The following is a 24,387-nucleotide window of genomic DNA, read 5'->3' on the forward strand; positions in this document are numbered from 1 at the left end:
TGGGGAAATTAAATTTTTAAAAAAGCAAAAACTTTTTTTTAAAACAAAAGGGTTTTTTTAATAAACCAAATTTTTTTTTCCTAAATGATTAATAAGAAAACAATATAATAACTTTAAGGTCATTTTGAGCCTTACATTCATCATTCTTTTGGGTAAATATTTAATTTGCCTTTTTCTCTTATCAAACTCGTTGACAATCATTAGGCATAGAGGAAAGGTTTGCGAAAATAGGAAGGCTTTTAAATGTGACATAGATACTTGATGACTGATTTCATCTGATTTGAGTATTTTTGTTAACCTTTCTCTCAATGCCAAAGGAAAAAGGTCAATGTAAAAAAGCAACAGAAAAACGAACATAGAATTTAAATACCTAACATATTTCAATGTTCTTACCAATTGATTATTTCTAGGCAGGAAAAATGTCACATACAGTTTGTTTGCTCATTCTGTGTTGTTTTTATGTCAAAGTATTTATTGTCGCAAAGGACATATATGTTTTTTATAAACTATTGACTCATTCGTGGACAGCAACGATTATAAAACATTATGATATGTATGGATATACCATATTTGCAAAAATATTATGTATAGTAAACATTATGTGTTAACTGTAGCAACACTATGATGCTGTTCTAATGATACTTTTATTTAACAACAAAACCCAAAGTTTTTCAACAATTTTAATATATAAATAGAAAATAAAGTATTTAATTATACATAAATAAGATAAAAATCATGAATATAACAAATCATTAGTACATATTATAATATTCTAAATATTTACATGCCATGAAAAAATTGTTTTCCATTTCAATATTTACTAGAGACTCAAATCAGAAATATTTTTAAAAAAAAAATGGGAAAAAAACAATTGTAAAAATAAAAAAAAAAATGAAAATCTATGGATGTTAAAAAAACCATTTGGGCTTATTTATAAAAAAAAATAATTTTCCACCAGAAAGACAGGATAGTCTTGTAACCAGATGAAACCAGGCTTGAACATATTTTCAAGGGTTTGGAGCTATTTTTTTAAAAAATCCCCCTGCTTTAAATTGACTGTTCTAAATTTCAAAGCAAGGGGAAATCCTTACAAAATTCAGCAAAATTAATTTGGGTATTGGGAATTTTTTAAAATCATTTAGATTATTTTTTAATAACAGAAGGAAAAGTTTAATTTTCCTGTCTAAATGGAAAGAAAAAAAGATATTTGGGTCGCTGTAATTGAAAAAAGGAGATAATAATGTAAAAATAACAACCAGATTACATTGGTTCATCTGAATGTATTCAAAATAAAGACATAGAGATATTTTTGGCTTTTATTTAAATTTCTTAGAATGTTTTTTTTTATTGTGAAGTTTTGTTGTATTTGTAAATAACACTTATTATGATTTTATTGAATTGTATATTTTTTGTTTTGAAAAGTAGATTCTTGCAAACATAATAATTAATATAATTCAGAATAATATGTATTATTCATTATAAGTCCATAAAATAGCACCGACATAGTTATATTTATATTTTTCTTGTGATATATATTTTTTTTATTTTAACTCATGAATTTATCTTAAGCAGTCTTTCATAATCAATATTATAATATATTGTATAGGTGTAGATATAACGTATACATGTTTACTCAGCTTTAAATTACATATATACTCTGTTTTGTATACTTGTTTGTTATAGATGAAAATGTAATCAATATAAAAAGCAATTAATATACATTTCACTTTAAATATTTGCTTTAAATTAAAATTACCAAAGCAGACTTGTTCAGATATCAATTGTATGTATCATACAAATATTGAAGCGACTTAAAATGTATTTTATACGATTATAAACTTGTAAAAATATAGAAGTATTATTATCATTATTATTATTTCATCGAGGGGTTCATAATCGAGTAAATTAACCACTTAATGTTTCACATTCCTTCAGCTCTTTAAGGTTCTTATAAACATATCAGTATTGTATATTTAGACTTTTTATACAACAATAATATGTGAGACATAAATAAAAATCTAAGAAGAGAGGTAAAAAACAAGGTGGTGATACTCGTGCATTTAATGTTATGGAGTAAATCAAATTTACAATTGTTAACATCACAATCATTAGAGAAGATAAATACAAAGATAAAAAGATAAAGTGTATTCTGATTGTCGAAAACAAACTTGCATATAATGAAGTATTGTTATAATACACAATTAAAGAATTATTCTTTTATAGACTTATAGACACAATGCCGAAATGAAACTTGTATAATATATTTCATTTAAACTTTGCGTGATCTTGGAATATGATATAATATTCAAAAATCAAGCAAAGTTTAAATAAATTCTATTATACGTTTTTATTCAGCCAATGTGTCTATATTTATGTAACTATAACAAACACCTTTAACTTGACTTTTTTTCTTTCCCCTTACTTCAGAGATATCACATTTATCAACACACCAATATGTAATGACATTTACGCCTAGGCGACCTCATTTATTTTGTAATGTTTCACAGCAAGTTCAATATGTTTGTCAGTGGTAAGATCATTTTGGAGCTCTGTGTGAGGGAACTTATAGGATTCCACAAAATAACATGTTCCTTCAATGTCTGTTGGGAAGCCTTTTGGTAGACAATCACGTGACCTAGGCGTCAGTTTGAAACCTTCTTGTAATAATCTACAAAAGAAGATAGTATAGTTAAGATCAAAATAAATCAGTAAGGCAAAGTATATGATAGAAATAATGATATATCAAGTGGAAACATAGCTACTGTTCAATTTATACTCATGTTTTTAAGATATTATAGAAACTATTTATATAATTAGTTAATGAAACATATTTATTCATCTCAACTTATTCCTCATTCTACTTTTATATTTAATGATAATGTATTATGAAATCACACCTTGCTGTTGTAGGACTTGCATTGATTTTGGTGGCTTCACTGCCAGATTCGAACCTATTGGCAAGTGTGACATTGTTCCCGAACAAACAGTACCTAGGCATAGTTACCCCAACAACACCTGCAAGTACATTACCCGTGTGCAAACCAATTCTCATCTGCAATAAAGCATTTATAATTTTACCATAAATAAATAGATAAGATCAAATGTAAAACATTTATATTACTTTAGCATTTTATATTCATTGATTAAACTAAAATCAATATCGGAGTAGTAAAATAGGAACGAAAGTAATGTTAATTGTTAATGTCAATATAAAAAAATCAGTGGTACATTGTTACGCTTTATCTAAAATAGCAAAATTATACTAACACCATAATTGACGAAAGTGTTTCTTTTTATTTTGTAACTTTTATCAGCTGAAAATATGTATGAGTGTCAAAATTATGTTATAATTATACTCAGTAAGCAATTCAACTTATCGTCTGGTTAAAATTGTCACGGCAAACCACTTGCTTCTGACTGCTGTCGGTTCGAATCCCGGCAAGGACTTTGGATGTTTTCATGTGAGTAAGCTATCAAGCTAGCTTTCGGAACGTAGGTGATTATTCTCAGGTGCGTGTTCGTGACTGAAATAATGTACAGAAAGCCACGCACCTGAGGTCTTCCTCTACAAGTAAAGCTAGAAAGTCGCCATTTGACCTCTACTGTAATGGTGCGACGTAAAACCAAAAATATAAAGAAATGATAAATAAATAAGGCAGTTTACCTGAATAACCTTTCCATCATGAGATTTTTGTTGACTAGCATATTCCATCATCTTAATGGCCATCCATGCAATTTGCATCGCATGGTATTTTGATGGTCTATGTAGACCTGCCGCAACACAGTATGCGTCTCCAATAGTTTCAACCTGAACAAAATAATCGTCAAACAAATCATAGGGGAAAATATCGATAATTTATTGAATGTACTTAATAAATATTCGAGCCCATCAATCTCTTCATTGTATTCGTGTCATAAAACTATGAGGAGAAAATTATTTTAAATGATTGTATTATTAAATATCCTGTATGATAACCCAATGTTTTATTTATTATCTTTTAACTAAATAAATAGCTTTAAACACTGCATTCGCATTAACTTTTATCCTTCAACAAACAATTTTGTTCGATAACAGGTTATTTGTGAATCTCTTTTGATAAAAAAATTAAACGATTTCTAATGATTTTGATAAACTTTCTTAAGGTTCTTGGATTTACTGGATTGATTGTACTTATTGTTATTTCACCATACAAATTCTTCAACGGCTCCATCAAAAATTCTTTTTAATACTGACGTTTGTAATGTTGCTTTTCATTGGATAATCGTGATTTCAATTTTTATACACGACTGCTTTTAATTTATGAACAAATCTCTTTTTTCTTTCTAAAAGGAAGTTTGATGTATAGTCGTTATAAAGATTCATAAAAGATTATATGACCCTTTGTAAACGGTTATTTACAATATATATACAAATTACCGTTTATATTATGCCAAATATAACCTGTCAAAGACTTTAATAACTAATAAATTATTGTAAAATACAGTGCATTGTATACAATGCTTTAGGCTCTCAAAGTAATATACAATGGCGTGAACCATATAACCTGTCAAAAATCTTTATAACTAATTAATTATTGTAAAATACAGTGAATTGTATAAACTGCTTTCGGATTTCAAAATAATGCATAATGGTGTAAACCTTGTACACATCCAGGAATCCACAACAGTTGTCAAAATTCGTGTATAGGGAATTCAACATATTGATGACATCCATTGGTGTACATGAAGAACAGATTGACGTAAAGCCAACAATGTCGGAAAACAATATCGTCACATCTTCTATACACTGTGGCTCTATACGCTCATCTATCAAAACAACAAAAACAAAAATATATTACCATGACACAGAATCATACATCATTGTATCCTATAAGGTCAGTAGAAATAGATGAATAAATAAAAAAGAAAAGCCTCAAATAATTACAAAAGAAGTCAAATATCGCTGGCAATATTGAAGATAAACGGTTTGCCACGTGTATGTGATTACAATGTTAAGAATGCGTTAATTATGTTTTTGCCTCGTTAGTAAAAATATTTGAGCAAAATTATACTTCTCTATTTTTTAAGTGCAGGTTGTTATTAAGCTTTCTTCAATTAATTAAAGTTGAAATGTGTTTGTGTTAACATGCAATACATTTTTATAAACTGAATTCTGCGTAAGCCGATGCGGGGGGGGGGTGTCATGGACGGTATATTGCAATTATCAATTTCGTCCATAAAGAGACTCAATTAAACCGAGCCTGCAACATTTTTAATTTTGTCGTTTTGGGAGTTCTTTAGGGATTCCGTGTTTGAAAGAAATGTAAATTTATAATAAATCAAGAACATGGGAAACCTTTTAAAAAGAAATGGACATTAAAAATAAAACAAATACACTTCTTCAGCCAAAAGAGAAACTACAAGAATTGGTTGTCATATTTTTATGTACTTAATGACTCTTGATTTTTTTGCAAGTTTCTCGTAATTTTCTCTTAATCAATGTATTGAAAGCAACCAGCGCGTAGCAATTTTACAGTCGATAATGAATCCGACACTCCAGAACTTTGTTCATTTTCTTATACCGCCAGTAATTTACTGAAACGTTAATACATAACCTTTCATCAATACGCTTTTGTACATTGGTACCATTTAGGTGAAGATAATGCTCTCCGGATAATTTGTAACCCATTCGGTCCAGATATTATGAATCGATCAAGTTCTTTATGAGTTCTTGTTATTACTTAATTGCGTGTGCTATGACTTTTAAAGGCATACAAAGCCTTTTTCCGGAAGCGCGTCCGAAACAATTGCCATTGAAATTGATGATTTGTAAGATTGCAAGACTTCTACATATGGTTTGTACGTAATTGACATAAATATGTTTAAGGTATAACAATGAAAAAGGAACGATTTTTCTGGAAGAACTGACCGAAGCTATATAAAGCTGTTTTGTTTGGGTTTTTTAACAAACGTAAGTCATTGGTTGATTATTTCACTTCGTTTTGCTCCACTGACAATATCTGTGTACCATCATCATGTTTTCCAGATAACTTTGTCAGATATCATTTTAAAGATAACATATTATTTTGTGTATTTAAAAAATACCATCATCATGTTTTCCAGATAACTTTGTCAGATATCATTTTAAAGATAACATATTATTTTGTGTATTTAAAAAATACACAAGTGTGGTGAAGTTTATCAGAGTCATTCTAACAATTTAGTGAACAACAATTTCAGGTCTAGCTTAACGATAAAAGATAAAGAGGCAAGAGCTTAAGATAAAAAAAAATGTTCAATACAAAAGAGGCAGACAAGGGATTATTTACATTTACTCACTTCTCCAAAGCCTTTCAGCTATGTTAGATGGGAAAACCATACGGAGTAGCTCTACATTCTTCCTCTTTTCTTCTTCTACAGCAGCACTTGCCTCCATAATGTTTCTCTTCAAGTCTTCCATACGTCGGCGTAACCCATCCTGTTATTCAAATAAACTTGCCAAGTATATGTTATGTATTCAAGAAAACATATTGAAAAAGTACAAAAGAAACATTGTAAAAAATGCTTGACACATCGATAGATTTTCAAGCAAGACTTAACATAACATAATGATTTTTTAGATCAAAGACTTGGTCAAAGAATTGTTTTATTTGTACTTTTTATCATAATCGTTTGGACAAAATTTCTTGAACTATCTTAAACATCATTCTTAACAAGTTGTGTACTCATTAAAATATAATATTTCTTTGTCTTGTACCTGCGCCTTTGTTTGTTCCCCTACAAGTATGACGTCACGGGTTGCGTCATGTATCGGTAGATCAGAAATATAAAGGCCCTTCTCTATCAGTTCATCTAGCTTTTCTACACTTGGTGTGCCCAAGAAGAGGATGCCATCAATTTCTTGTAACTGAATCATCTGACCTTTCAGTTCCATCGACTATATATGAAAAAAAAGAAATACGTAAATTTTATATTGCCCTCCGATGGATACAAAGTAAACGAAATAAATACATTAAAAGTTGCACAGATTTTATGTAATGTCTGAAAAAAAATTTTTACATGTAATAAAATGAATCTTAAAATTGATATGTGATCTTTAATAGAAATAAAGAATACAAGTTTTACCTGTGTCTTGCAATGTTTGTCTGTCTGTTTGGTCCTGAGATTGAAAGTGAAATTTACATGTGAGAGCAATGCTGAGTATGTAAGTGGGTCAATTTTTGGTCTAATCACTTCAAAATGTAACGATAGCTTCTTTTTACTTGACGATTTCGCCATATTCACATGTTTACACAGTGCTTCACCTATTTGTATAATATCAAGATGTTTGTCAATTATAAAATGGAAGGGAAATGTTTTGCAAAATGTCGCTGTGCTAATTTTACTGTCGGATGCTAGTTTGCTAGTCTTTTCTTGCTTAGAGCACATTTGACAGTCTGGTATGGTCTTTTGTTCTTCAGCCTTAACATTTATAATATGATGTAATGAACCAGGAGTATTGCTACAAGTAACAGACACTTCCGCTTCCCTTTGAAATAAATATTTAGAAATTCCTGCAACAATGCCGGCATAATATTCTAAAAGTTGTCTTTTGTCTGTATAAAAATGCAATATCATGTTGTTATGTTCGTATTCACATCTAGAAGAAGGGGGAATTTGTGATTTGAATCTCTCAGATGAGGTAATATATGTCTGTAATCCGTCGAGATTGCTGAAGAATTCAAGAATATTGCTCCCCATCATCCCGATGGCATCTCCATATTCTAAAAGGCACAGACGAAAGTATTCTTCACCAAGTTGCCGCAGTAAACAATTTTCGTTTATTTCTAAAAGTAAACGGAGAACAATGGTTAACAAAAGGAATACCAGTGAAAATAATACTCGTATAAGTTATGTAACTTTTATATTTTTATAATGTCTTCTGTGGTTAACAATATTCTAATATAAATTTGTATACTTTGGTGAAAGAGCTTTTTCACATTCTTATATTATAATTAAGGATTATTCCTTACATACTTTATATATCATAATCAATGTACAATGCATGTATATTGTTTTAAAAATGTCAAATCTTTGTTGTTTTTATTAAAAGAAATTGTATCTTTCCCTTTTAAATTACGGAATGGCATATGATTTAAGATGTGTCTTGTTTTACTTAATACTTGATGAAAAAAGTATTGAAACAAGATTTCAAATGAATAGACAAGAAAGGAATTCTCAAAGATAATTTTATGAAAGTGATGACATACAAAATATATCATTGAAATTAAGGACAATGTACTTACGAAGAATTTGAGCAGAGTGTTTGATTAAGTCTAAAACGAAATATTCGTCTAGAGGTTTATGTCGTAGATATAAGTTTTCCATTTTGTCTTCGAGCTCAACCGCAGACGTACATGTAGACCTAGACAATACATGTACAAAATAATATTTACAATTACAAATTCTTTGTTTAAATGAGACGGCGTGGTCGTGAACCTGTTTGGGCTGCAACACATGATATGAATTTAAGCAGCACACAAATTCTATACTAGACAATAGATGCCCTTTAAAATTCAATTATACCATATGATTATTTAATTTATACAACATATGTAAATCTTCTGTAATTAAAATATGTTTATGATAAGACCGTATTTTCTTTTTTATATACATCTAAAATAATTCTATACTCTTACTGTTTTAGACTCATATTATGAAAATAGAAAGAGTCTCACTTACTTTAATTGTTGCAACTTGGACGGATCTTTCTTTGTAAGTAGATTGTTTAACGCTCTGTACATGAATTCAGTCTGAAATTATTGTGATTTTATTCAATATCATATTTTTTAAATCATTTTAACAATGACATACCGGGCAGTTAAACTTAGAAACAATTACAAAACATACATATGGAGAATAAGTTTGTTGTCAAATATTCAATAAAAGTCTGTGATATTTGTGTCTGCCGAAATATTCAGGATTTTGCAAAATATAATGATCTTTTTAAGTACAGACTTAGCATATACATCTGTCAACCATTTCTTTCCAATACAATATCATTTAAATGGATATCAGTGTTCTTCTTCTAATCCAGGTTATCAAAGCATGACACTTTCTTAGTTGAAGGAGTTAATAACGGATAGCATGCTTAAAAGAAATTTATTTTGTGTAAATATAACATTTCTTTTTATTGGCTTTGAAAGCTTTTACCATCGATCAAAACGACAAGACAGGAAGCTTAGCAATATCCAGTATTTAGTTATTTTATTTTTTTAAGGTTCGCACTGTTTTTTATGTATAATAAAATGACTGATTTACTCTAACAGTCTAATAGTTTCCTGTCTGTCTGTGAGATAAACATGGTCAAGTGTTTGCTATAACAATGTCAAACGGCGTTTCAGACCATATTACTTATTTAAGAGAGACTAGTAACAATCCTTTATACGACGCACATCTTGGAGACAAAATAAACAAAGAGTTATTGTAATTTCAAAAACGTCAATGCATAAAATTACTGTAATATGTTAACATTTAGTTTAGTTTATACAAATTTATTTTTAGTTCGATTGTGTTGGAAGCTATAAGCTTATTGAAACACTCTCGAATCCGTTCCTGGAACCAACTAGTACTAAGCAATGAATGTAAAGTTTCTTGCTCAAGGAAACAACGGCTTGCCCCTGACAATCATGTTGAATTGTTAAACTTTTTGTATTAAATTTTTTCTCTTAATCCGCAAGTACAAATAAGTATTTTTATACTATCGACCTAATCATTCTAACATATCCTTCAAGTTTTAAAGTATTTTCTTGCTTGAGTAGCTGTGTACAACATCTCAATTACATCCATCAGTATTGATAATTTTCTGTTTTTGCAATTATTTCACACAACAGCTGTTAATTAACAATCAATATTGGATAAAACAACATTTCCTGTTTTCTTTCACACAGGCTGTTCAAAGAATGTGCACCTGGACCTTATATCTGTTACGTGTTTCAAGCTGGAACACGTCATGTATTTAAGGAATTTGTCTTGTTTGATTCATCGATGCAAGCACCCTAAATGTCAGATGTGTAAAAATAGTAATGACGGATTTATAAATAAAGATATTTGTCTGGTTCAAAGCCAACACTTAAAGATATCAAATCAGTGTTTCTGAAGGGATCCCTTCCATGTATAGCAGACAACAGTAGAGACTTCCTCGGATAGCTATAAATTTCCATAAAAAACAATATTACGAATGTGATGAAAAGCATTTATATTTCTATGTTCGACAAAGTTGGTCCTAACGTTTGCAAAACCTATTACAACTCAGACACGGACAAAGCGTCGTAGTTGTTCCAAAAGTTTACAAAACATACTACTCAATTGTTAAAGACAGCACTTGCAATTGTTAGGACAAAGCAAAAGTTGTCCGGTTGAAATATTCGCCTTTAAAGCAAAATCTGTCTTCTCATATTGCTAGGTGGCTCGGTGTAATATTGGCCATTTGGTACAATGGAATTCACAGGTTCTCAAATCATTGATATACCTGTATAGGCGACAGGTGATTTACTGTATACAAACACTGCTGTCAGTGTAAACTGTGAATATTTTACAAAATGTAATGTGATAAGGAAACTTAAACATATGGCTCAGTTTTAAATTTGTAAATTGGCGATACTATTTCTGTTTAATGTGACCTTCACCTTTTCTAAAGGTTATATATGCTATTTATAGATACATGTATACCGTTTCATATAATTGTCAAATCGATGGAATAAAGGTGAAAAGTGAATTTAACCGTAAATAAAATATATAAACAATAAGGAAACCCCTCGATTTCTCTAATCTACCGGTCTGCTGCCGATCTTCTTTGGACGTTGTTTTGAAGAAGGCTTAGCAATGATATGTTCCTCTTTTCCAAGATACAGTTACTCAAATACTTAGTTTGAAACAACACAAAATTGTTTTTCCAACACATCATGAAAGCTGAGGACTGCTTTAACGTAGTGATTACGATGTCAGGAGAAGAAGGACTAAAGGTCATACATTCAGATAACGTTTAATCTTTGATGTAATAAGCCTACCGTTTTTGTAAACCTTTGACGCAATATGTTACGTTTTTATCTATATGTAAATAGTGGTTGACTGTTCAAATAGTATGTTTAAACATTTGGTTAAGTTTAAATGCTAAAGAGACCTACCTCAGTTCAACTATATATGTGTAACCTGTTTGACTTATAGTTATACGTCTGATAAAAAATTAGGAGCCTTTTAACACTTTTTAAGACCTGTTGATAACTAAAATATTAACTATAATTTAAACATATTCGTTTTATTGATATTTTGCCCCGCTACAATGACACAAGAAATCTCTTGAGCATGTAAAATATTCTTCAAACGAAAAAAAACAGCAAGTATGAAATTATTTGTCATAATAATACTAAAACGTAAACAAGGTAGTATTTTGACTTCCATATAAAAACCAAATTGAAAAGCAACAATAGGAAAAATAAACAGAAATTGCTAACTTTTTTTAAACTTTATAAGTACACAAAAGAAATGAAAAATAAAGTTTTGAAATATTAAAATAGAAACATTCTTTAGGCTTAATGGGCCTTAAAAATCTCTTGAGCACAGAAGATATTGTTTACGCCCGCATTCAGACATTCGCCTTCGGAAAACCTGGTCAAAGGCATGCCTATAACGTATCTCTTCCTTCAGCAAAAGAAGAATATACTTTAAACTCAAATAACTTGATTACTTTGTCTTTAGTCTGATAGATATGTAATATCTATCAACATTCTTATCAAGCATTTTTCTCGTTGAACTTCGAGTATTCGGCATGGCGTAAGAAATAAACATACAAATGTGAATGTAATCTTAAATTAAATAAACAATTAATCCTGTGGTATAACTTTGTATTTCATGTCATGTACCGTCTTTTATTAAAGTGTGATACTTGCAGCACTACTCGGGCAACATATTCGTATATCGGTATGTCAAATATTTCAAATCACAAATCATTCATGATTCGCTATTATATTAAAATAGATTTTGAAAGGTTAAAGCCATAATTATTCTGTCAATATCATACTCGGTAAGGGCAAGATACCCAAGGTATTCCCAGAGAGTATTTGATATTAGTAGTTATTACTTTTTTCCACATCCCATCTTTCTTTGTTGAAAGTGTAAAATATGAAAAACAAGATCGTCAAGGAAAGGCGGTGTTCAATGAACGCCACGCCCTCACAATCCAGCAACATAGGGTAACCGGCGAAGAGCCAAGCAGGACACCAAAGAATAGGCCAATGCACAAGGTAAAACACGGACAGGATGATTACTTAAAGATTCTGTGTTGCATATCACACTCAAGTAAAATTATATATACATGTATGTATATAATCATGCTTATTAAACAATTTTCAAACATTGAAAAGTATGTAAAATATGTACTGTAAATATCTGTACATATTATATGTAATCATTAAAATATATGCATTCATTTCTTAATGAAAAAATTGACTTTTGAAACTAAATTTTTTATAACCTACCTTTATTTACATGAAATATTAAATTCGGTAATATCTTTATAAATAATGCTTTTTGAAACTTAAAAAGAAATTTGATAAATTTTAAATTGAGCATCATATTATGATATAAAACCATACACAAATTGTGTTACATGATCTTTCAATAATACATAAAAGGAAATAATAAAAACAGACAAGGAAATTAAAGAAGACGATTAATTAATAGGCCTAAAAAGTGAATGGGTGTAGGGGAAAGGGACTTGAGGGTCGGGGAAGGGGGCAAAATAAATGTAAATGTATGAACAATTTATGGAAACGATAATGTTTAAACTAAAATACCCCATATAAGACATGTTGTTTTCAAACGGTATCATAACATTTAAACATGTTTCAACTGTATCAATTTAAACTTTTATAGTATCTAAATTGCTTGTTCAAATGCGTTTTTTGTGAAAGAAGTATTTAATTTATAACCACATATCTCTATAAATTTACATACTTATACTTTACATGTTTTTATATATAATTTATGTATACAGATAAGACTATGTCACTTTGATTTGTAAGAAAAACAAACTATGGCCTTAAGCAAATATACGAACCAAGCGTTTTTACACGTTCGGAAATATTGTGGAGGCTTCGAAAATAATATGACATAAGAATTTAAACATTCCCTTACACACATGTTACAGTTAAAGACCCATTTCCGAGGTAAGGTGAAGTTTATGTGTTAGAGATAATGTAACACCCAACATTATATTGTCAAAGTGTCATCTTATTCTTAATATAGAATTCAAAGAGGACACTGATAAAAAATATCATAAAAGCCATAAAATCCATGCTCTGGATACTTAAAGGTGAATATTTGGCAGTTATCGAGGTAAAGATATACAAGATATATTGTGTGAACACTGTAGAAAGCATGTAGTTGAATGTGAATTTCACTTTCTTTTATTCTGAAATTCGTAAGAAAGTATTCCAAACACAGCATGTCTTTCTTTACCTTTACTTGATACTTAATTTTTGTTTATATGCAGAAAAAAAACTACGACATCCATTATACTTGGCTCGCTCTTGGTAAAGTAGATATTACTATTAGTACTTTATTCTATTACCATTGTTAAAATAACTATAATATAGAAAATGTGGTAACAAGTTTCATTGGCTGGGGCTGAAAAAAATGTAAACAGGTAAATGATTCAAAATGAATATCATTTACTCACCGGAATTTTCCCATCTAGATATAACTTCGACATTTATTATACTTCATTCATTTTTGATAAAATAGATATTACTGTTTCCATTGTTAAATAACTTTGATTTAAAATACGTGGCTACAAGTTTCATTGGCAAATATAGTAAAACAAAAAATTATTCAAATATAACTGTCATTTACTCATCGGAATTTTCCATACAAAGTTACACTAGGCACATTTACAATAGATTATTTGTACACTATTTTTCTGATGTTTTACTGTTTACTGGTGTTTGAAGACCTTAAATTATTAGTCTCTAAAATAAGTTATGCTTTTATCTGAGTGCATCGTGTATATAATCTATTTGATACATCATAATTCCTTTTTTAGTATGTCTACTCGTATGGTTTTATATAAAATGTTTTCATTGCATTCACAACACATCTCTCTATTTATCGTTCGATACTTGTCCCGATGTTGTCAATTAATGATAATTTTGGATGCAGTATGGTCTGTACTGGAAAAAAGATGTCATGGCAATATTGAATGTCAGATGAGGGTGTGTTTCTCCAACTATTAATGATTTATTGATGTAATTTGTATGCTGGCAAATTGCTTCCCCTATAAAATAACTTAACATCCGAAATGTCAGTCAGTAATTTATTTATGACAAATGTTCATTTATTTAAGTATCAGACATGTACATTTTGTATATATCATTTTTGAAAATCGTATATTTTTATTGGTCCGAAGTGCTAAAATAAAGAATTAGCTTAAATTTGATTGTCGCTTATTTTAATCAATTACACATATACATGTTTAAATTAGCTTTTCTTGACGCTATAGTATTGATATTTAATAAATTGGTTTATTCTAAAAACGTCTGATAATGGTATATTTTATGCTGTATGAAGCAAACGATCAAGGAGAAAAGGAATATGAATGTTTTTGAGAGTTTTTTCCATACATTGTGAATGACGTATTGCCTTTAACAGAAAAGCATCAGAATTGCAGCCACTGCGTGATCGTAAGTGTCGACTCAATGGGTTCGATTTTACTACGAATTACTAGTTTTTACCCCTTGTGTTGCTTTAAGTTTGTGCCACATGAGGTAGGTAAAAATAATCTTTCCTGTTTCGGCGCCATATATCCTGAATTGGTTGGTGCGCCGTAAAACCAAACCAAACGAAACAAACTAACAAAATATGATAAACAATATCAACAAGGAAAGGCGGTGTTCAATGAACGCAGCCACCACCCGACCCAGTAACAAGAGCCAGTGACAAGGAGCCCAGGGGAAGACCCCATACAAAAACAGGACAGGGCACAAGGCAGAGCATGGACAGGCTAACAACTAAAATCATACATAAGAATAAATAATTAATAACTGAAAAGTAGCACATGATTTAGAAATTATCAAATATTACTTACAACTGGTATAAGAAGTGTGCCTACACTCTCTATAAGGCATCTCAGGTCCAGCTTCTTCTCATCCGTCTCATCAGAGCCAGCTGATGATGACGTCATTGATATATTTGATATGTTACTGGTCTTTCTGTTCCCTGAAGTACGCCCCACATTGGAGTCTTGACACAAGGCGTATCCACTCGTTGATCTTACAGGTTTCGTTGGTAAAGTTTTGTTGCATGAATTACATGCTTCTTCAGTAGATGTTTTTACTGTCACATTATTCTGTGTGTCATTTTTGCCGTTTTCTTTAATAGAATCCGCCATTTTAGCCATAATTGGGCATAATGGTCTTTTTGTGTCTCCATTGCCCGTTTCTAATGAGGTTTGTCGTTTGCAACAAGATGTTGCTTGTTGACAATCGGGAGGTTTGGCATTTTGATTTTCTTTAGGACACCCATTCGTCAAAGGTGCGACTTTATCCGACATTTTTAACTTGCTTCTGACTTCATCTATCTATTTCCTTCTGGAAAAAAAATAAAACAGTTTCATATTAAATTACATTTTATACACTTCAAATGCTGTATAAGAAAATGCCGATTTTGAGTTCGTTATAATTTGGTCAACACTATTAATATATAATGAAGATGATGGTGATGGTCAGCATTATCATCTTTATCATCATCTATATAATTATTATTTTCATTGGATATATAAAACACATTCATAAAGAAATGCGGATGTTGTATATTGAACAAGAACCGTATACAAAAGATATAGAGATTTACTCTCTAATGCAAATTGTTTTCTTAATATACATATAAAAGACTATCTCACAATGATCACATGTTAATTGATCTATGTAATACATTTACATGTAAAACATATTACACAGTGAATGAATAAATTATACTTCAACGGAACACTTCTTAAAGACAAATTTTAAACTCAATAAAATCTGAAGCGCTTCAAATTTATGATATTACTTTTTTATTCAAACATGCACTCCATGTTGTTTTTTATGAAATCTTTTTGTATTGTATTTCTTTCTGTTTTTTAACTACTTCACTATTTTTTTGTTCATTGATTTATATGGAAATAAATTTCTAATGCAGTTTATGGTCGATATAAACAAAACTGTATTTTTACCATAGTAGTTAAAGTAAGACGAATCAATTAAAAAAAGACGCATTCAGTAAGAAACAAAGCCTTATTAAGAATACTCTTCTAATAGCGATATCGCTTATAACGATCTAACGCTTATAACAATATACCGCATATAACGGTGCTGTTTCCGATATAACGATATAAATTTTATGGTCTCTGAAAATTGTTAAAAGCGAAGTTCGAAGTTTTCTGTGATATGCTGTTTGTAATTTTATTTGGTGCAATCATCTAGGATAAGATGAATACGCCACTAGCTTTGTATGCAGCGGAAACGCGAAAATTGTTAATCATAATTAGCCATTGTAAAGGGCGATCTAAAATCTGAAATTGCTAAAGTTTGACTTCAGAATAGATATTTCCCAAAGCATTGGCTCCATTTTTATTCTTTTTTATCTATATATATGTAAACTGTGTTCATTTCCTTTCAAGTAACCTTTTCAATTCAAATTACATAAATATATGCATACAGTCTAGATGCATGGGAATTTTGTGAAAATCTGAAGGTCAATATATATGAATATATTCATAAAACTACAAGTCCGCTGGGATGATATTTACATATTGTTGTCTTTCAAGAATTGTGTAATAAGGTTAGCAATATATCTGTGCATTTAGTAATTTGATATTCAAATCGAGCATGTGGCATATGTGAATAGTAGATTATAACATTACCTAGCTTTTACATATTCTTACGCCAATTAATCCAATAATATTTCTTAAGTTTAAGAAAAACAACTGCTATGTATTTATGATGTAGTTTCAAGTAAACTGTATACAGGTTATACGTTTTCTATAAGTTATTGAAGTTATTTATCTTTTTATTGAATATTCTTCAAGATATTTTAAAAAATCATTTCATAGAGAATTGTATTACCAAAACAAAACAAAGACTGACATTTTACATGGGTATTTCTTCAACCTGCATGATAAAATATATGTGCTTAAAGTGATGGGGGAGTTATTGGACTACAATTCCATTGCCACACCGGACATCAATTTTCATAAAAAGTGGCTAAATCAGTTAGATTATATGGTCTCTGTCAAATAGAGAGAAATAAAGAATCTCTAAAGAACTCCCAGAACGACAAAATTGTAAATGTTCAGGCTCGGTTTATTTGAGCCTGTTCATGGACGGTAGTGGAAAGTGTAAGTTGTCGTCCACGCCCCGTAGCACCGACTTAAGCAAACTTTAATATTAAATCGTGATAATGGTGAAATTTTGAATTTAGAAACATCTGCAGATGTGTTCATACGGCGGTCATCATGGAACCTTCAATGTGACACGTTCGTGCCATTCCTTGAAAAGTGGCGTAAGGTTCCCCATGGAAAAGAATGCGTGTGCCATAAATGAGAAAAACCATGATTTACCGATCAATAAACCATACTACATCATTTTCAGCAGAAAACATAAAAACTATAAAAAAAATAATACTTATAAGGCATGATTTCTAACAGCTTCAATGAAATAAAAGATTATTAATATATGCACAGTAAAACATTTGATATATTTATATCTGTAATCCTTGAACCTAAATTCTAAATAGACGCATATTAAGATAGCCTTAATTATCCTGCTTTCTCGAGTATCTTCTGTTTATTTTAATCTTTTTCAAGTACAATATTAAATTAAAATTGATCAAACTTCATTGATTTGGCTGTATATAAAAACACGTTGTTTGCGTTCTTAATTTAAAATAGATTAGGAATGAATCCCAATAAGGTTTTATTAACATTAAATCTTTCGTATCATCTACTTAAGTCTTATTTGTATCCGGGGAAATATGCAAGTAGCAATTTCTGCCAAAAGCTCCGATAACTACGCAGACAGAGTCACACAGATAAGATGATTATTCTCGTACATTTTCATGACTGTTCATCCGATTTCTTTAATGAAATCGTCTTGCTTCTGCGGCAATTGCATACAAAGCCCAGAGTATATATGGTTATTTATTAAGGTTAAGCAAACATCAGACGAAAGGCTAGTTTCTTGTATAATTTGATTGATTACTCTCCTAATATAAAACCAGTATATTACTTTCTTTTCTATTTCATTACAAATACTTCATTAACAGAATGTGATGACTGTTGACACTAAACAATGCCCCCCCCCCCCTGTTCTCCTCAAGGTGAAGGTCGTTTAGGATCGATTTCATGCATAAATAAGACGAAATAAAAGGTCGTTTTAGAGAATATGAAGGCTTAAGCAAGGCTTAATCTTGAGATGTGAAGCGAGACATACCAACAGATAATGAGTTGAAGGCCATACATTTATGTTCGGTTGTCACTAATTGGCAGCATATTCTTTTTTGTATTCCGAAAAAAATTATGCTAAAGTAGCTGAAACAAAATAACTATGAATATAGCGAGTTGCGCATGCTCAATTAATTGCAAACCTACTTAAAATATCAGGTTAATATCTTATTAATGAACGTTTTATTCTGTATTATGATATTATGACATACTGGTTTTTTTATCAAAATAAATCTGAAAAAAATATAACAATAACATAATTATACGATTCTTGATTATTTTAGCATAGTTTGTCCTTTGTAGCTTATATTATTCATATAAAGAGTATACAAGAATAGTGCGCCCTAAAATTAAATTTGGAGTCATGAAATTTTATAAACAAGAATAAAACTTTTCAAACTATAACATTTCTTGTTTTAGAACATATGCTTACACATTTTTTTTTTGTAACATTCATTTTATATTCATCAGTTAGAAGAAGTTATCGACAATAATCTAAAACGTTTATTTCCCATCGGACTTAGAGTCAAGCAGCAGCGAATATAGAGCTGCGATATAGCTTAATTATCGCACGATCAGGATAATATGTTTGTCATACAAAAGACATAATTCATGTTTCATATGAATTGATATTAAATTATTTCCTCGTATATTTTACTGAATTGATCAGAGTAAAAAGAATGTCAATTATGTCTGCGAATTCATGTACTTATAGAGCTATACCTGTAAACAAAATGGGATATAAAGATCAACAAGGCAAGGCAACGTTCACAGAACGCACCCCCGACACAATCCAGTCATACCAGTAGGGCACCTAGAAAATAGAGAGAAATAAGAATCCCTAAAGAAAGCCCAACACGGCAAAATTGAAAATGTTGCAGGCTCGGTTTGATTGAGCCTGTTCATGGACGGTACTGTCAAGTGCAAACTACCGTCCACGCCCCCTAGCACCGGCTTAAGTAGAAGGCACCGAACAAAATATTGGTAGAAGACACAAGGGCGGTGAAAGGGGGAGAGGGATATGTTATAACGAAAACGATAAGAACTAAAAGTATCCAATACGGGAAGTCTGTGAAGATAGGGTCTTTGATTACACAACCTGTTGTTTTATAGTATGAGACTAATGTTGTAAGGTTGCTTTCTACTAAATAACGATTTAGCATTACAGTGAAGATTTAAAGAACGGGTAGTAAGTCGTGAAAAAAATCGATGTAAATGCACCTACATTTAGGGAAAAAATAGTGATCTTGGTTCAAAAATGCACAACTTTGTTTTATTTGTTAGCATTTGATTGTTCAATTCAAAGTATTGTTAAAAATTCAATTATATGAATGATTTGTCGGTCAAAGTTACATATTCTAACGAATATCAAAAGGATTCGTGCAATATTATTGTTTAGAATTTTATGAGTTCATATTTTAAACATAATCACAAGGCCTGTCTCTAAGGCTTTGTCAATGATTGCGTGTAGCTATGATCAGTTAATAAGGATTTTTTTAATGTAAAACGCTAGTCAAATAATAAATCAAACTGGATGAAATACTTTAATAAGAGATTTGTTTAAATTAATATATTCATATGCCGAAAATGATTTATTCATTTTTATGAGCAAAAAATTTATAATTTATCAAAAAGAAATATATCTCTTTATACACTTAAGAATGTTAAATTGTCACGAATCTACGGTTTTTTCGTTATTTTTCGTTTCGTTTTGATTAATTTTCATTCATTTTTTAAATGAATAGATTTTACATGGAAGAAAATGTAAATATCTTGGGCATGCCCCATTGACAATGTAATGTAGTTGGTTGACCCCTATGTCCAAACATTATGAGATATTTAATGTAAACATTATTAACACATTTGTTATACTTTAATTGCTTGAAAGACCCAATTAATGGCGAGTTTCATTTACCAAAACATGGATCATTGTTAAGTGTAAGATTTATACGTCAGGCATATTTACTTTTATTTATTTTTGTACGGAGAAAACAAATGGAACGCACCGGGAAAATAGTCCCGACACGAATTTTTGGAATTCGACCAAACGATTTTCGTTAACAATCCCGTATGCATGTTTAAGATTATTCAAGTTTCCACAAAAAACTGTTATTCATGGGATTTTCTTTATCACTTTGAAGATTCAATATTCCGGGGAATCTTGGTTAAACCTTCTGTTGTTTTTCTTAATAATCAATTTTATTCCGGTTTTGTGTTTTGTCAGTAACAGCAAATAATTTAGGACATAATCACCACCATTAGTTATCTTGTTCAACATTGTTTACAATTCTCTCCACTTCGCCATAACGAAACACTGAAGAACTGATTAAAATGTTTGTTTATAACAGATGTTTCGCTGGACTAAAGTAAACCTGAGTAAATTCAAACCGGGTTTTCAGCAATGTTTACTTTAGGTTTTAGTTCAAGTTTAATATGAATTGTGCTACCTTATAGTACGTGTTTTAAAATTCAGCTCCTCGTATTATTGTATGTAATATATTTTAATACTAACGCAGCTTGAGTGCCAAACAGTGGTTTTAATTGTCTTAAACCCTATAATTCCCTTTAATTTTTTCATTCACGACATGTCGACAATACAAAATGCAGTAGCTAATAACACCGCTTTAACATTATCGTACACTCACTAGTATCAAAGGAAGAAAAACGTTCACTTTTGAATTGAATTAAAGATACTAGTTTCATTTGATTGCCAATTACGACATCACTTCTTTAATCAGTAGAGTCTAATATCTGAAAAATGCGATGTTTAGGATAAAGGGCAAATCGAACGTAAATATTTATGTCAAATGACACGGAATAATCCAATAAAGATATAAGGTTTAACTGTATTAGCGAATTCGAGATATAATTCACAATTACATTCGAAATAATTGTCATGTAACATCAAAGAGATGTGTGGCTACATTAAACTGGCACTAAGCGTGTTACTTTGAAAATATTTGGCCAAAACAAAGAATTATATAAGTAAAAATTAATTTGTAGACGAAAGTATGTATAGTATGTTTAATGACTTATTGTTTTACTGTGAAAAAATATCACATTTATACACATAGATTTATTCAAAGACAGATGATTGGCTAATTACTCATAGATTACATTATAAGTTAAACAATTATAGGATACCATTCTATATGTATCTAACGTCAAAATATTTGCTAAAAGTCATGGGTTTCACAACACAATTTCTACACACGCTCAATCTTTTATCAGTTTAAACTTGAACTTAATAAATTGTTCAAAGTATTAAATTATTTACTTTAAGAACGGTAATAACATTTTTCTGTAGCTTTGACTTAGGTTCTTGACCTGACTTATTTTATTAAACTATTTTCCTAATTCTTTTAAGTAACATTTTGATAAAAAAGGGTCGATTTATACGAATTTATGTAGTACTGTTTTTTCAGTTAAGGTATTTGTTTTTTCCGAATAAGATATCTGTTCAATCGAAAATGTATATTCTTTCAAGTGTATGTTTTTAATAGCCGGGCTTTCTTTAAGGTTTTCATTTTATATATTTTTTATCTTTGATTGTCTACAGGTAATAGGATAAAAGAGGTGTAAACTATTTTCAATGCTCAGAATTCCGATATTTTATTTTTAGCATTTGTTTTCAGTACAAAATGTTACCCTTTGTAAGTTTTCGTAAGTTTCGAACCGTTTATCTGTATATGAAAAAAGTTCATTTTTAGATTTTAAGCCAACCTTTTGCACACCTTTTTGGACTTTGATGAAATATTAAAGAATTGTTTCAAAACTTAATCCACATTCTGTAACTTTATCTCTAGCTTGCAATTACCACTACTGTCCCTTAACAGGCTCAGTCAAGCCAATCCTCCGTGTTGGGCTTTCTTTCTTTAGTGATTCTGTTATGTTTTCTATTTCATGCTGCGTTTATTGATATTTTGATGAGCGGTACAATTCACTGTGTATGATACACCTAATTGGATTTTTGTCAGACAATGATTCGACTTTTCTCACAAGAAGTAAAATATATCCGCTCATGAAGGCTTTAATGTAATTACAAACGGTTGTCTTATTTGAGCGCGGTCATTTACAGAGACATAATCAGCAAATATAAGACAAGAAAAGCATCTACATAATTTGATTTATAGCTTTCGGTAATCCCGTAAAGTTCGTTCATTTTATATCACAATACATACACTGTTAAACTTGCTGTAGGAATGCGCAAATATTTTAAATCTCTTACATTCTTTACCGTTTGGTAACTCAAACAAAACTGTTAGAATCAATTTTGATAGACAAGATACACTTAATTTTCACTTTTCAATCTTTCTAGTATGTAAATATGTCTTCAGCGATAGCATACTTAAAAATGAAAGAGTGTGGGTCGTTAAACACAACATTTTGAAAACGAGATTAATGCATCATAAAAAAAATATTTTTGCTGCTTGCAGATATTTAAAAGTAAATAACCCTTTTACAAAATCTTGTTTATACGGTTTATTAAAAAAGGAAGATTTATTACCGGCAATAATTATTATTAAACATGAATAAGTGTTGTATAATTGATATCGTATAATTGCCTTTAAATTGCAAACATTAAAAAAAAACGTTTAAAACATGATTTACTCGCTGAGCAGGTCTTCATCTTTTATGTCAAATTACAAAAACATTATTAATGGCACATTATGCTTCTGAAACGAATTAATTTTCAAATATTTCAAAAGATACAAAATAATTATTTTATATCGGTTAATTATTGATTAAAGAGCATGTAAGATGTTTGTTAACTGAAGAAAGTAGTGCTTTATGTGGAATTATTTTTTCATAAGATTAACAAATGTATACAAAGTAGTATTTTTACTTCCATATAATTGGCAAATGAGTAATTTTTTTGGACACAAAAATAAAAAAGCTTTTAAGAAATGAAAATAAAAACATTTCTTGGGCATAATAAGCCTTTAAATCAACGTCAAATAGTGTAACTGTCATACAGTTCTTCATATACCAATTTGTACTAATCAATGACACGAACACAAATAGAAGTAATAAATAAATGCAAGCAAATATAGTTTTTTTATGGAACGAGCCAGCGAGCGGCATGATGTGATAAAATCAATTTACAGAATAAAAAAGTAAATCAGTTGCTCTTTTCTCTAAGCTTATCTGAAGCTACGGTAAACAGTAGATAGCGAATCAAGCATTTATCTTATTCTCTCCGATATCATAGAAATGAATGAAACTACTTAATTGAAAGGGAAATAAATACGCGCTGCATTGTATATATAGAATATAAAAAAACCTTTTCTTACCAGCGGTTGTTGCGATATAATCCAGTGGAATAAATATGCATTCCAGCCACTCACGTTCGTTTACAATAAATACTTGACAAAAAACGCGAGTTTACTATCGTACTTGCGTTCACGGGAAAATTTTCCCTATTGAATTTTTAGTAAGTTTACCAGTGTCCTGTTCATGTATACAATAACAAATCAACTGTTCGTCTCCACCTGTACAGAGAGATGTTCGCATAATATATTACAACTTTAATCCCCCTTCTCTAATAACCTTTTCTCCAGTATTAAGCGCGAGAACAAATGTCTCTGGTATATTCACGTTAATAAATGCAATACCTTCAGTTCGTTCGACTTTACTTTAATCAATATGTGAATTTAGTAGCGGGCAGAAAATATGTACACCATTGAGCTTAGGGTGTATTTGCAAAACGTAGTCTATGCTCAAACCTTATCTCCATCTACCAACAAAACTTATTGAATTTTTATTTGTTTTCGATAGCCCTTGTAAAGCCCATAAATTGACGGCTGGGATATTTCAAGTGTATAAATATTCAATCTTTATGCTCTTATTTTATATTTAAAATACTTAAACAGAAGATATAAGTATGTTTTATC

The 24,387-nt window shown here is 30.2% G+C and overlaps 1 protein-coding gene across 2 annotated transcripts; it reads right to left on the minus strand.

Moving 5' to 3' along the window:
- Nucleotides 1-1,199: 1,199 nt before the first annotated feature.
- On the minus strand, nucleotides 1,200-24,232 carry LOC132757078 (guanylate cyclase soluble subunit alpha-1-like). Of its 2 annotated transcripts, none has more exons than XM_060748271.1 (11): nucleotides 23,788-24,232; nucleotides 15,101-15,599; nucleotides 8,701-8,771; nucleotides 8,265-8,383; nucleotides 7,105-7,805; nucleotides 6,737-6,916; nucleotides 6,319-6,457; nucleotides 4,640-4,806; nucleotides 3,665-3,808; nucleotides 2,898-3,052; nucleotides 1,200-2,668 (listed from the first exon to the last, which is right to left on the minus strand). In XM_060748271.1, the coding sequence occupies exons 2-11, from the start codon at nucleotides 15,563-15,565 to the stop codon at nucleotides 2,473-2,475; spliced, it is 2,337 nt and encodes a 778-aa protein (XP_060604254.1). In that variant the 5' UTR covers nucleotides 15,566-15,599; nucleotides 23,788-24,232; the 3' UTR covers nucleotides 1,200-2,472. The 2 variants fall into 2 exon arrangements, with proteins under 2 accessions (XP_060604254.1, XP_060604247.1); XM_060748264.1 differs by having other exon boundaries at nucleotides 15,101-15,602; nucleotides 23,788-24,231.
- Nucleotides 24,233-24,387: the final 155 nt, after the last annotated feature.

This window comes from Ruditapes philippinarum, unplaced genomic scaffold (assembly GCF_026571515.1).
Source record: "Ruditapes philippinarum isolate M1 unplaced genomic scaffold, ASM2657151v2 ctg702_1_1_1_1, whole genome shotgun sequence".
Taxonomy (NCBI): domain Eukaryota; kingdom Metazoa; phylum Mollusca; class Bivalvia; order Venerida; family Veneridae; genus Ruditapes; species Ruditapes philippinarum.